General features: G+C 47.0%; 2 protein-coding genes across 6 annotated transcripts in view; both read right to left on the bottom strand.

Annotated features, from left to right (window-relative positions):
- LOC116488598 (OX-2 membrane glycoprotein-like) overlaps positions 1-3206 on the bottom strand; it is a 52818-nt gene extending 49612 nt beyond the window's left edge. For all 5 annotated transcript variants that reach the window (XR_004253205.1, XR_004253203.1, XR_004253206.1 and 2 more), the window contains exons 1-2: positions 3046-3206; positions 397-478 (exon numbers count right to left, since the gene is read on the bottom strand). Coding sequence is in view for 1 of the 5 variants with exons in the window: in XM_032186280.1 (XP_032042171.1) it covers positions 397-469 (73 nt within the window). In the remaining 4 variants the exon portion in view is untranslated. The remainder of the gene's footprint in view (positions 1-396; positions 479-3045) is intronic.
- A 4670-nt stretch (positions 3207-7876) lies between these two features.
- On the bottom strand, positions 7877-12287 carry LOC116493132 (OX-2 membrane glycoprotein-like). The gene is made up of 6 exons (XM_032194313.1): positions 12206-12287; positions 10963-11301; positions 10417-10692; positions 9576-9675; positions 9269-9389; positions 7877-8724 (listed from the first exon to the last, which is right to left on the bottom strand). Exons 1-6 carry the CDS (start codon positions 12285-12287, stop codon positions 8428-8430), a joined length of 1215 nt encoding a protein of 404 aa, XP_032050204.1. The 3' UTR covers positions 7877-8427.
- Between the last annotated feature and the right edge of the window lie 327 nt (positions 12288-12614).

The raw sequence follows: 12614 nt of genomic DNA, 5'->3' as shown, positions 1-12614 counted from the left end.
AGTACTGAAAGGCAAAATAGGCTAAAGAAAATGTCTGGACTATATAGCTTCAGAGTTTGTGGTGCATTTGAGAGGGATGGAGAGAAAAAGATAGATTTGTTCCAGATAAGAAGTTGTGAACTCCAGCAAACAAAAGTGTCCAGCGTCATAGATACAGGATGTTGCATGTCCTCCCCATCTCCAAATGCTGCTCCAGGAGATCTGGTGTCACATCTGCCTGCTGCTCCAGGAGATCTGGTGTCACATCTGCCAGCCCCAGCTATCTAATATATGTCAAATGGCACCAGCAATCTGAATTTTACCAATTTTTGCCCCTTAGTCTAACTGGTGAAGGCTTGGGAATCAGAAATCATCTCACCAACCATTTGTAAGCAGATTTAAGGAAATTGAACTTACCATTTGGCTCTCCAAGCACAACACAAAATAGACTCAGAAACAGGGCTTGGAAAGTCATTTTGGAAGGGAGCATCTGCTTCACCTGAAGGAAGATGAGAAGAGATGCATGGTTTAATAACAGATCATCTTCTGGTTATATCGTGACTCCGAAGTGTGAACGCTAATGATTGTTTTGCCATTTAAGTAAAACAAACTGATCTGGGTAGGTGACAAGTAGTACAATTAGACAACAGAGATACAGCTGAGGTCAAGGTGTGAACGTTGCATGATGAAAGCTAGAAAGGCATTAACTTTCTGGATTGTTCTTCAAATAATAATGTTCATTAAACATTTACATACAGAATTGCAAACTGCAGTTTATTATTTCATAGAGCTTGTGGATCTGGTTTTGCTGAATGGATGAACTGGTGCACGTGAAACAAAGGGTTATTACACTCTTTATTAGACATGCTTTTGAAAGCCTGGCGCTTTCAGCTCAGAGACCCACAGACATGAGCAGATATAAGCTTTTACAAAATTGCACTGTGATTGCAGAAAGATCTACACAAACACTAGTGGAAGAAGGTGAACAGAAAAAAAGAGCCAGCATCTGCCTTCAGACATTCCCGGCAATGATTTTCCTCCACATTCACACACAGCCTGCATTGTGTGCCCAGTGGCTTCCACCAGGAGCATAACATTGGTGTACAGCACAGCTCATGAGATCAAGGGATAAATTGGAAACATCTCGACACAAAAAAAACATGAATTGGGGAACCTTTGGGGCATACATACCTAATACATACAAACATTTCCAGGGAGGCAAAGGGGGCAAAACTGAGATTGAATTGCTGCTTTCAACTGTGGTGGTTTTACCGTGCTGGGCAGCTAAACCCCACAACCGCTCTCTCACTCCCCCTCCTTTAGATAAGGAGGGGGAGAAGTAAAGCAAAGAACAACTCACGGGTTGAGATAAGGATAATTTAATTAAAGGGAAATAATTATAATAATTAAATAAAGACTACCATGAACTAAACAACTTAACTAAGGGGAAAATAAAAGGGAAAGGGGAAAAAGGGAGGAAAACAAACAAACAAAATAAATGAAAGCTATATGGAAGTGCAGAGGAAAGAAATTACTCTCTACTTCCCACAAATGAGCGATGATTGACCACGTCCTTGAAGCAAGGCCTCAACGCACGCAGCCGGTGTTCGAGAGGAGGACCGACGTCTTCTCAACGAGAGCCCACCCCTCCCCTCTTCTTCCTGTTTCCACCTTTTATTGCTGAGTGTGACACCACATGGTATGGAATATCCCTTTGATTGGTTTAGGTCAGCTGCCCTAGTGATGTTTCTCTCCTCACTTTTTTGCCCACCCCCTAGGAGGGTTAGAGAAAGGCCCGATGCTGTGCCACTGCTGCTCAGCAGTAGACACAACACTGGTGTGATAACACTGCTGTTCCAGCTACAAGTACAGAGTACGGCACTGTATGGGCTGCTGCCGGGAAAGTTAACATTCCAGCCAGACCCAGTACATCAACTTACTTCATCACTTAATATTATCACAATGCCACCAAATTGTTGAGCTGCCTGGAATTGTAGCTGCTGTCATATTTAAGTGGAAGCATTATTTCATCAAATAATAGTAACAACAATATTTGTAACACGTATCATGTACACCTTCTTGCCTATGACTATAAAACTAGCTGATGCTTTCTGGGAGCATCTTCTACCAAGAACACAAGCAAACCCCTACTTCTGTAAAATTTTCACAACGTGGAAAAAGCCAGAAAACAGAAACTGTAAAGCATTTTCTGTTATCATCTGCCTTAAAAAAAAAAAAAAAAAAAAACCAAAAAAAAAAAAAAAAAAAGCTAATGAATTAATAAGTGAATGAGGAGAGAAAATTCTGTTTAAAAAACAACTTCCCAACAAACTCACACATACAACATGTACGCTCTCTAGCCTGCCTTTACATGTCAGGCTCACCGTGCTAAAGTAACTAACTCCTGGTAAAACTCCACAGACACCAAGTGTGAATACAGACCAAAATCTCGTGCATAAAATCAAGATCTCAGCAACAAGCTCAATGCATCAGCAATAAGCTCAATGAATAACAAATTGATCGTGGCTCTGCCATGTTCAGACAGCATTCCTAAAAACATGCAAAAAGTAGGAGCAAGCACAGCAAGCCAGAGGAAAGTTTCACGTTACAAAAGTGCTTATAGACCACAGAAAGAAGTGCTACACCCGCTTGAAAGCACACCTTTCATAGCAATCACGTCTCGTTGCTTTTATTTCCCATGGTAAGACCATAACCTGGTAGGACAGTAATATCATTGCTCCCATCCAGTGTAGCTACAAGATCTCCTTGTCACGAGCAAACAGTAGGTCGTGGAGCTACTCTGATCACCCAAAAAAGTCCCATGGGGTCCCAGGCCCACCCTAGTCTCCTGGTGGGAAGGGTGTAAGGTGATAGGGCAACCCTTTGCCGCACCCTGCTCTCCACCGCCGCACCCCAGAGGTCTCCCGAGCCCCAGCGCCGCGCTGCCCCCCGCCGTCCTGCCTCCAACCCGGGCCTCGGCAGAGGCTGAGCCCCCAACCCTCAGCCAGCAGGACCTGGGCAGGACCCGACCGCCGCCCCCCGCCAACGAAAGCCCAGGTTACTCACGCTCCGCGCCCTCGGGCCCCGACTGTGTCCGCGACAAAGAGTCAGCGGTCGCGACACTCACAGAGCCCCGCTGTAGAACGGGGAAGAGCAGGGCGGGGCGGCGCCCCCACCAAAAGACTCATAACGAGGGCGGGCAGCGCGCTCCGGACCCAGCGGGGGCTTCCCCCTCATCTGGGGCCGCTGCTGGCTGTGACGGGAGCAAGCTGGACGAACAGCAGAACAGCGCCAAACAATGAGCATTAGGTAGTAACACATCCGTTAACATTAATATAAATAGCATTATTTATTAATTTAATATTTATTGTTATTATGATTGCATTAAAGGCTTTCATTTTGCAACGAAATGCTAAAAGTAGAATCCAGCAGCAGGGACACAACGGATCAATAATAATTTGTAAGAACGGCCAAGAGCAGTGATGTTCTCCATCCAGATATTAGGAAATCAGCAAAAAAAATAAATCCCTGCCCACCAAAATATCTTGACGGAGATGCCCATGGAGTGGTCAGGAGCCCACATAAAATGGAAACCACTTCTTTAAGACAGATATGTATGGTCAGGCACTGGCTCTTCCAGCTGGACACAACTGTTCTTGGAGACAGCAACTCCACCACCATGCTTGGTCCAGAGTAGCCCTTCCTCTGACAACTAACAAACCAAAGCCCAAACTCTGTCACTGTCTTTTTTGATTATCTTCTTCCATCTCCTAAGACCAATGAGTAGGTCTTGAGTTCGTCAGATTGCCGTCCACCAGTCTTCCCTTTTTTGTTTTGGGTCAAGAATGGGTGCCCTCCAAAGTAAGTCTGGTCTCCAGCAGCTGTTCTACTGTCCTACTGCTTGATGCTTGAGACTGATGTACCTATAATCCTCAGACATGTTTTCCTTTTTTTTTTTTTTTTTTTTGAGGAAAACAAATATCTCCTGTATTTACCTGCCTTCATAGATGTTGAGGGGATTTCGGAGGGAACTTTAGAGACCTGCAGACTATACAGCTTAAAATAAGTTTATCCAGAAGTGCACTGTGCCATCAAAGCAACAAAAGCAGGGAAGTCCCAGGGACATCTTCCTGCACTTAGTTCATGATAATAAAGGGGACATTCAAGGGACTTGAATAGTATTTTTTTTACTAGCTTACCCAGTAACCCCTGTCTTTTGAGGTGGAAAGGTTCTATATTTATCTAAATTTTCCATCAATAGGCTGGGGGAACTGAGAGAAGAAAGAAGGAAACAATGAAAGGGTCTTATTCTTTGGAAAAGAGGGAGGAAGCCAGAGCTGAGCAAAGAGAGGATAGTTCTGAAGCAATAAGTGAAGACTGGAGGTAACCTCAGGACAGAGGCAAACAGAAAGTACTCCAGGCAGACCAGAATTTTCAGAAAATAAAACCTTTTTATATTCTTTATAGAAGTAAAAGGCACAAAAGTCCCTTTCAGCCCCATTCTCCACCCCCATTTCAATTGCTTCTTTTATCAAGCTCCCAGCTCAGCTCAACAATTTCTGCCCAATTCCACAGAGTTCTTTGTACATGGTGGTGGCTGGGCTGACACTGACTGTCTGGTATGCCAAAGCCTTTGAATTCAGTGTGAACAAAAGTGAGTAGAAAGCTCTTGTCTCACATTCTGGAGAGTTCTTTGTGCCCCTCCTTTTATTTTTTTTCACCTACAATGCTACCTGTGTGCTAGTGAAAGAGGAAATCTGAAATCCCTTCTATCAAATATGTTCTATTCTTTAGTCTTCCCTTTGCCTTCTGGGTAGGTGTTCTCTGCTGTGAATGCATTTAATGGTTCTTCTTGTGATTTCTGGACTAATGATCTCTTCTAAGCAGAACCATTTGAGCCAGTAATCAGTGAAACTTTTACAGGCTGGAAGAAAAGGATGGGGTACAGCTGATGCACATTGCTGGTATTTAACAGGAGGGGAAATTAGTGAGTTAGAGTAAGACTAGAAGCAGTGCCAAAGACATCAGTAAATGACAAGAGCACTAATTTTTGCAGGACATATCAGCTGCTGGGGACCTGCATCAAGACCATGAGACTGCTGACTGAATGCCCCTCTTGGTCTACTCACATCCATTAATATAACCCCCTTCATCATCAGATCCAAATAACACTATTAAAAGTCACAAATGCTCAGACACTTACACATGGAGGTCCTGCCTGGTTTGGAGCACCTGCTGCCTACCATCATGTCCCCAGTTGCTATGTCCCCCACAAGACCCTCTCTGTTCTCCAGCAACAGAGCTAGGAGGGCACCTTTCCTAAGTGGCTCCCTGAGCACCTGCACCAAGAAGTTATCATCTAGGTGCTTTATGAACCTCCTGGACTTGTTTGTGTCAGTCATGTGGTAATCCCAGTTGATGTCTAGCAAATTCAAGTCCCCCATAAGGACAAGGGCAGTTGATCTCGAGGCATCTCTTAGTTCCGCAAAGAATAATTCATTGGTGTTGTCATCCTGGCCAGGTGGTGTGTAATAGACTCCCATAACAACATCCCCTTTATTTGTTTGTCCCTTAAGATGGGCTTTCATCTACATTGTTGTTTTGACTGTCATGTTCTAGAGCTTCATACCAGTTATATAAGGGTAGTTGGAAAGGTGAGGTGGGCTGGGAGACGGCTCACCTACCATCCCGAGCAGAAACCTGTTTCCATTCCCCCCTTGGCGTATGTCCCCTCCTACTGCCTGGTGGGATGGGGGAACCTTTGTCTTTTGTGCAGGGGCTGCTTGATGGGATAGGGGAACCTTTGTTTCTTGTGTGTTGGCTCATGAGTCTGTCTCAGGGTGGGTAGAGTATGCTTCCACCAGTCAGTTTTCCTCTCTGACTCCCTGATGCTCCTCAGCCTACTCACGTCCACCCAAAACTCTGCCACCAGGCTGAGCACAACCTGGGCACACCTCCCACAGACATACCCACCACTGCTGCTGTTGGACACTGACAGAAGACTCGGGCACATCCTGCAGGCCAAGGCCTGGATGGCTGCGTGTTTCCCTGAGACCTCTGTCTGGGTAGCAACATCACTAGCTCTGGCTGGAGAGGCTGCAAGCGATGTGGTGGCCATGGCTTTCTGAGCAGGTTACAAGCACCATAGGGAAAGACCATTGGAAAGGAGCAGTGAGGCGCCCTGACCTATGCGCTGTGCCTTGTTTGCCCCTCCGAGTTGCTCACACTCCCTAGGGGAGGACAAGTGACTTAAAATTTTAAAAGAGGACTTAATGTCAGAGTACTCTTCTTCAGGAAAAGCAAAGCTGAAGCTACCCATTGTAACTTATGTGCATGTGGCACAACAGATTCCAAGGCAAGCTGAAGCAGCACATGTCTTTCACCACACAGGGAATTTTCTGCCCTTTAAACACCGAACTAGACTTGGCTAAAACATCACTCAAGATTCTACTAAAGCTCCCCTGACTGAGAAGGCTACAGAAAAATCCAGCTCCCTCATGAAACAGTTGATGCCTGACAACCTCTTGGCAGAATTTGGCAGAGGGATTTTGGCACCCTAGATGCCTTTACAGTCCCTACCAAAATGCCTGCTGTTACCACTTCTGCTTGTGGCTCTACACTTGCCTTAGCAAACCTTTTAACCATCACAGCCCAACCCGATGGTTGTAGGAACATTTCCCCCATTCCTTCCCTGGGTAAACACTTGTCTTGCCTGGTCCTTTGCAAGATCTCCAGGAGCACAAGGCAGGACTGAAAACAAGTTCCTGCTCCACTGCCTTCCATACCTCTCCTTCCAGTGACCACGGTCAGAGTGTCTGCAGGACAACTCCCGTAAAGCCATTTCGTGGTGTGATTCCTGCATCCTTTTGGAAGCAGTAGCTGCACTTGCTTAATATTACACTTTCTTAATATCTGTGATTTTGATAGATAACAAGAAGGCTATTCGACATTCCAAACAGAAAAGAAAATCAGCACCCACGAGTTACTGGTTGACTGCCAGAGCCAAAGGCCTTTTCAGGTCTCTCCCACTAGAGGGTACTCTGCCATTACAGAAGAACCCGCTCTGCTTTGAGGCTGTGCAAGCTGTTTGCAGAGTCTGCAAATCCATGGGAGAGTCGCTTCTGACACCCCGCATGACGGTACAGAGAGCTATGGGGGAAGCTTTCCTGCTCGAGTCCTTAACCATACTACTTTTTCCCAAATACCTACTATCTTGGTATGCTCCCACAGGTCTTGCTGTACCCACAGCACAGATCCTTCTGCCTGATCACTCATGGAACGGCAGAGGTAAAGATGCAGCAACGTGTTGCTCAGGATGGTAACTTCATAGGCTTCCACACCTGTACCTTCTACACCTGTAACTTCTTTCACTTAAAAAGTGAGAACAAAGTAAAGAGTTCAGATACAGAGAAAAAAATAAACAGTGTCAGGAGGGGCATCACAGGGTAGCTCAGACTGGAGGTCACCTCCTGCAAGACCCTGCACAAAACAGAGTCAGGTAGATCAGGCTGCTCCAGGTCTTGTCTGGGTGAGTTTGGGCTGTCTCCAGGGATGGGGCCTCCTCAGCCTTTCTGGGCACCCACTCCAGCATCTGTCCTTCTGCTTGGTAAGGAAAAAGACATTTATTATACCTTATACATTTATACATTTATTATAAATTATACGTTTATTATGTGGAACTTCTTGTTCCTGTTGCTTCTAGCCTGCCACCAAGCACCTCTGAGAGGAGGTCAGTGCCATCTTGTCCACAGCCCCTGGGTTCAGCCAGCACGCCCCTGGCTTCCAGACCATGCCCCTGCTCACCAGCTCTTCCAGCTCCATGATTGCTGGCACTCACCTACTTTTACACCTGTACTCGCTCTACAGGCTGCGCCATGGACACACGGGTGCTGACCCTACTCCCTCCTGGTGGCTGGTTTTTCTTCCTTGGTATCTCCAGTCCCTGGCACCATGGTCCTTGTCCAACTGCTGGCACCAGCCCCCCTTACACACAAGCACACCAAATAAAGAGCCCCTCACCCAGGAAAAGAACTAGAAAAGCATTTAATAAGAAAAAAGGACAGACAGTGCTGTTCAGGCACAGAACGTGGCCAGGTAAGTGTCCTGATCAGCTGCCTGTTTACACATTTTACCTCCATTTTCCCATGTTTTTCCTCCTCAAATCCCTCCATCCCTCTCTTTTCGACTCTCAGCTCCTCCCACCTAATTATCTCATATACAACCTGTACAGACCCCAAATGCTTTTCCCCTGCACCCCATTGCATGTCCCATACCCCTGAAGGCAGTGACCCCTTGGTCCCAAAGGTGCTCCAGTGGTGTCTCATCTTGATGGGTTTCACTCCTGGACACTGGGGCTGAGGGTCCCCTGGGGGACAGACCTGGAAGGGCCCATGAAGATTGTCCTTTCCCCTGCATACTCAGCTTAGGTTCCACAATTGCCTGTAGGCCTCATTGCACTTCTGGGCTTGTGGAGATGGGGCTTTGGTGGGCTGATGGCTCTCCGGTGCTGGGCTGGGAAGCAGCAGTGTCAGGGCCTGATTCGGGCTCCCCACCTGCCGTTGCTTCTCTGTGCTCAGCCATGGGCATGCAGCCCAGCTCCTTATCGCACACCTCAGCAAGTTCCCTCTGACGAATGTCCGGGCTCTCTGCTTCCTCTGTAAGTGAGAGGCTGGACCCTGGGGTCTCTTCCAGGTTTCTCTTTTCATGTGGTAGCCTTCTGCGAAGCCAAGATCCTGGTGTCAGTTCCTATAAAAGAGTCAGCACAGCTGTGTGGCCATGATAAAGCAGACCAGAAAACAGGAGGGCTCCTGTTCACAGCACAGGACTAGCAAGAGCTTGGATGGAGGACACCTGTAGGAGGTCAAAGGAGAGCAGCTGGTGGGAGTGACTAGCAGCTGTGGTAAGCTGCTGGTTGTGTCTGTGTATGCCACCAGCACACCTTCATGCCTGTGCAATCAGCAGGGCAGGACAAATATTTATAGGAAAAAGTCTACGTGAGGCTGTCAGCTACAGAGCCCAAACTCTGCAGTGCTGTGTCACCTTTCTCCAGAAGGGACATCCCACCCACCCTTCAGGGCATTTCCAGTACTTCTTCTCTGCCTTTCCACTTAACTGTAGCTTAACTTTCCTCCTTCAAGCTCCAGGCGTTCCCCAGCATTGCTAGGGCTTAGCTGGGGCACATGTGCTGTCACCTAGCCAGTGCAAGAGTTTTGGCACATTTGTGGTGAGCATTGTCCAAGATTTCAGAAGGACTTGAGGGATTACTGGAAGTCTTGGGCTTTGGCGTTACCTCATTTTGGTAAGCAGTGCACTGGTCCTTTGGTGTGCACAGGTTTGCAGCTTCCTCACTTACATCCTGCTCTAAACCTTTCTCCCATGCAGGTGTGCTGGGTGCTCTGGGTCTCTTCAGACTGGTAAAACAAACAAACAAAAACATTAACTCATCATATAGTGCTCAGGAACCTCCTGATATTTAGAGTGAATCTTGCTATTTTAAAACTAGTGTTACTGTCCTGATAAGTTTCCAGTGCAGGCATATGTAAACACCAACAGGAAACAGAAAGGAAAATTGCAAAAAAAGCAAAAATCACTCTTACTTTTTCCTCTTTCTGTAGATTAGCCTTGTGATGAGAAGTATCAATACTGTGGAGATCACACCTATGAAAGCCACCACAATGGCTATGCTCTTCCGTTTACCTATAAAGAGACACAGAACATGGAAGGGTATCAATATGTTCCTCAGTTCCTTTTCCAGAGGTTGGGACTGAACTGAAACATTAACCTTTTTATTTTTAAATAAATACCAGAAATATCACATTTCCCTGGTAGCAGGGGAACCAAACCCCAGCATTCCTACTCCTGACTTGTTTGTGTGTTTCTGCTTCTGTACAAAGAAGTTTTATCATGAGGGAAGTCTCCCACCTTTCTTGAGGGATGTAAGACCTTTTATCTAAGAGATTGCTCTCCGGCATTCGACAGCCAGGGCCCAGCTCTGCTAGTACTCTCCAGCTGCGGTTGCTGCTGGAGATCATCAGCTCTGAACTGGTGATAATGTACAAATAGAAACATTCAGAGATATATGTATATACATGCAACATACCTACATAAACATTATATATATACACACGTGTACACACACACACCACGCAACCACTTAAGTATTGTAGGAAGAAGCCTTCTGGATGTTTTCAAATCAAGAAGTCTTCATCCCACGTAAGTCTGCACTCCCAGGAAAGATCTCTACTGAGACCTACGCAAGACAAACTGCACTCCCACAACTGCACATACCAATGACTGTCTGGATGCCAGCCAGACAATTTGCAATTGCACAGACCACGATTGTGCTTTCTTTGCCATGAGGCTGGCTACTGATACTGCTTTCCAAAGTACCCCTTACTACAAGCTTCACTCCTCCATGCAAACACAGACTATTTTTACCTGTTTTTCCTGTTAATGTCTTCACTTTCCTTCCCTGTGGGTGGTCAAGGAGGCAAGCCAAATTGTGGAGGTGGTTAGCAGAGAAGGTGCATCTGTTTGCCACTGTTACTGTTCCATTTGGATTTTGGATGTAGTGTATCTTGGGGGGCTCATAGACGTCTTCGTCAATCAGCCAGGTGATATTGGGAGCAGGCTTTCCTGTTGCTGAGCAGACTGCAGTGAGAAGATCCTTGGTGGCCAGGTGGGACTCAAATTCCACTGTTAGCTCAGAAATTGCTGAGAGCAAAGAGAGGAGATAGTTACTATACCCCGTGGTCAAAGCTGGGTAAGTGAGCTCTCTGAACTTGGGTTCTCATCCAAATGCACCCCCAGCTTATTTACCTTCACCACCTCTAAGGAAAGACATGGTGATTCTGGACAATATCCACTGAGCAGATGCTGCTGCATGGAAAGGCTCCATATGATGGAAAGGATAACACATCAGGCCTGCAGCACAGGTCTGATGAAGTCAGGAGAAATGTAAGTGAAAATAATTGGAAAACTTACTCTGAATGTTGAGGCATGTATCTTTACTGTAAGAGCCATCAGGGAATGCATTGAAGATGCATCTGTAGCAGGACTCATCCTCAAAAGTGAGATTTTGGAGTGTGATGGCTGAGGCTTTCAGGGCTGCTCTAGTGAAACGTATCTTCTTCTGAAATGACCCTATCAGCCACAGCCCATAGGTTTTACTGTAGGTGGCTATGTTCTGGAAAGAAGACCCATTTCTCTTCTGCCAAGTGACTTGTAAGACATCCAGGGAGAGTGAGAAGTTGCAATAGATGTTAGCCTCTCCACCGAGGGCTGCTGCAATAAAGCTTTCAGACTTCACTGCTTCCTTCACACCTAGGAACAAAGCAGGCCTCAATATCAGAGGGAGAGAGGAAAAAAACAATTCACTTGGGAAAACATGTAATCCCCTGAAGTCCCCATCCAGTCTCAGCCTTCCCATCTCACAGAGCACTGGAACAGGAAACTACACCATGAATCCGCGGGGGATGTTTGGATACCTGTGGACTCCCTGATTTTGCATGTGGTTGTCAATTTTTCAGCCTGCATAATGCATTTCCCAGCCATGAGGCAGTGCTGTGGTGGGGAGAAAGGAGGCAAAGGATCATACTGATGGTGCGATACACCAGTGAAGGACTGCAGCACAGGTGCTGCCATGCATTTGGATTTCCTCATTCACGCAGAGGCAAGGTGTCTTAGCACAGCAAATCAAGACTTCGGTCATTTGCCTGCTCCACATGCGGCCCTGGAAATGCAGTGCTAGCACCCTTACTGAGGTTGGGACCTGGGACAGGATCAGAGGGGCTCTCTAGCAGCCCCACAGGTGCCTTTCTGCCCCACTGATTGGCAAAGCGCCTCCTCCCTTAGCCACCTGCCTGCCCGCACCCCACCACTGCCAAAATGATCCCTCTTTGACCTGGATAGCTCTAGGCTGTCCTGTAAAGTCCCAGAAAAACTGTTCCCACTCTAGAGAGCATCCCCCTGCTCCTCACACTGGCATCTACACAGACATGGGGGGCAGACCAGGGCACCCCACCACCAGAAGACCTGCCTGTACAACAGAAGAGTTGTTCTGCCTGTCCCAACAGAAACATGAGAGAGACACAGAGACACAAATGGGAAATACAAGCCTCCTCCTGCTAAGGAGCTCAGTCTGAACAGTGTCTGAGACTCTGCATGTGCCCAGAGAGGCTGGTCATGCTCCAGAAAGCCTCCATGGGGAAAGAGCATTCCTACTCACCACTGGCAGCCTCCTCTAGCCGGCAGCCCCTGCAAAGCAGCAGCAGGCAGATCCCAGCCCAGTAGCCCCAGGGCAAAAGCATGGTGGGGCTGCGCATGGGCTGAGAACTTGCCACTTCTCCCACCTCTGTCGGCAAGAGGCTGGCACACACACAGGGAAGAAAGTGAAAGATTTCGTGCTTTTTTTCAAAGCTCCGCTGGGGGAACCAATCCACAAACAGTGCAGCCAACATCTTCCATCATTTCCTCTTCCTGCTGCCGGTCAATCAGTAACGCCTGTGAACAATGTTCACAATGTGTTGGCATTGTGATGCAGCTGCACGGCTTTTTTCCCCAGACTGCAAGGGTTATCAGGCTTGGAAATAATCAACACCCCCTAAAAGAAAAAAGAGCAGGAACACTTACTCTTC

The sequence above is a fragment of the Aythya fuligula genome, chromosome 1 (assembly GCF_009819795.1).
Source record: "Aythya fuligula isolate bAytFul2 chromosome 1, bAytFul2.pri, whole genome shotgun sequence".
Taxonomy (NCBI): domain Eukaryota; kingdom Metazoa; phylum Chordata; class Aves; order Anseriformes; family Anatidae; genus Aythya; species Aythya fuligula.
Note: the sequence above shows the minus strand (reverse complement) of the source record. Positions and strands in the feature narration are given on the sequence as shown.

Coding starts and splice junctions, on each gene's coding strand:
- LOC116493132 (XM_032194313.1), bottom strand. CDS start 12,287: ATGCTTTTGCCCTGGGGCTACTGGGCTGGGATCTGCCTGCTGCTGCTT. Junction 11,302..12,205: donor GCTAGAGGAGGCTGCCAGTG/GTGAGTAGGAAT, acceptor CTTTGTTCCTAG/GTGTGAAGGAAGCAGTGAAG. Junction 9,390..9,575: donor ATCTACAGAAAGAGGAAAAA/GTAAGAGTGATT, acceptor TTGTTTTACCAG/TCTGAAGAGACCCAGAGCAC.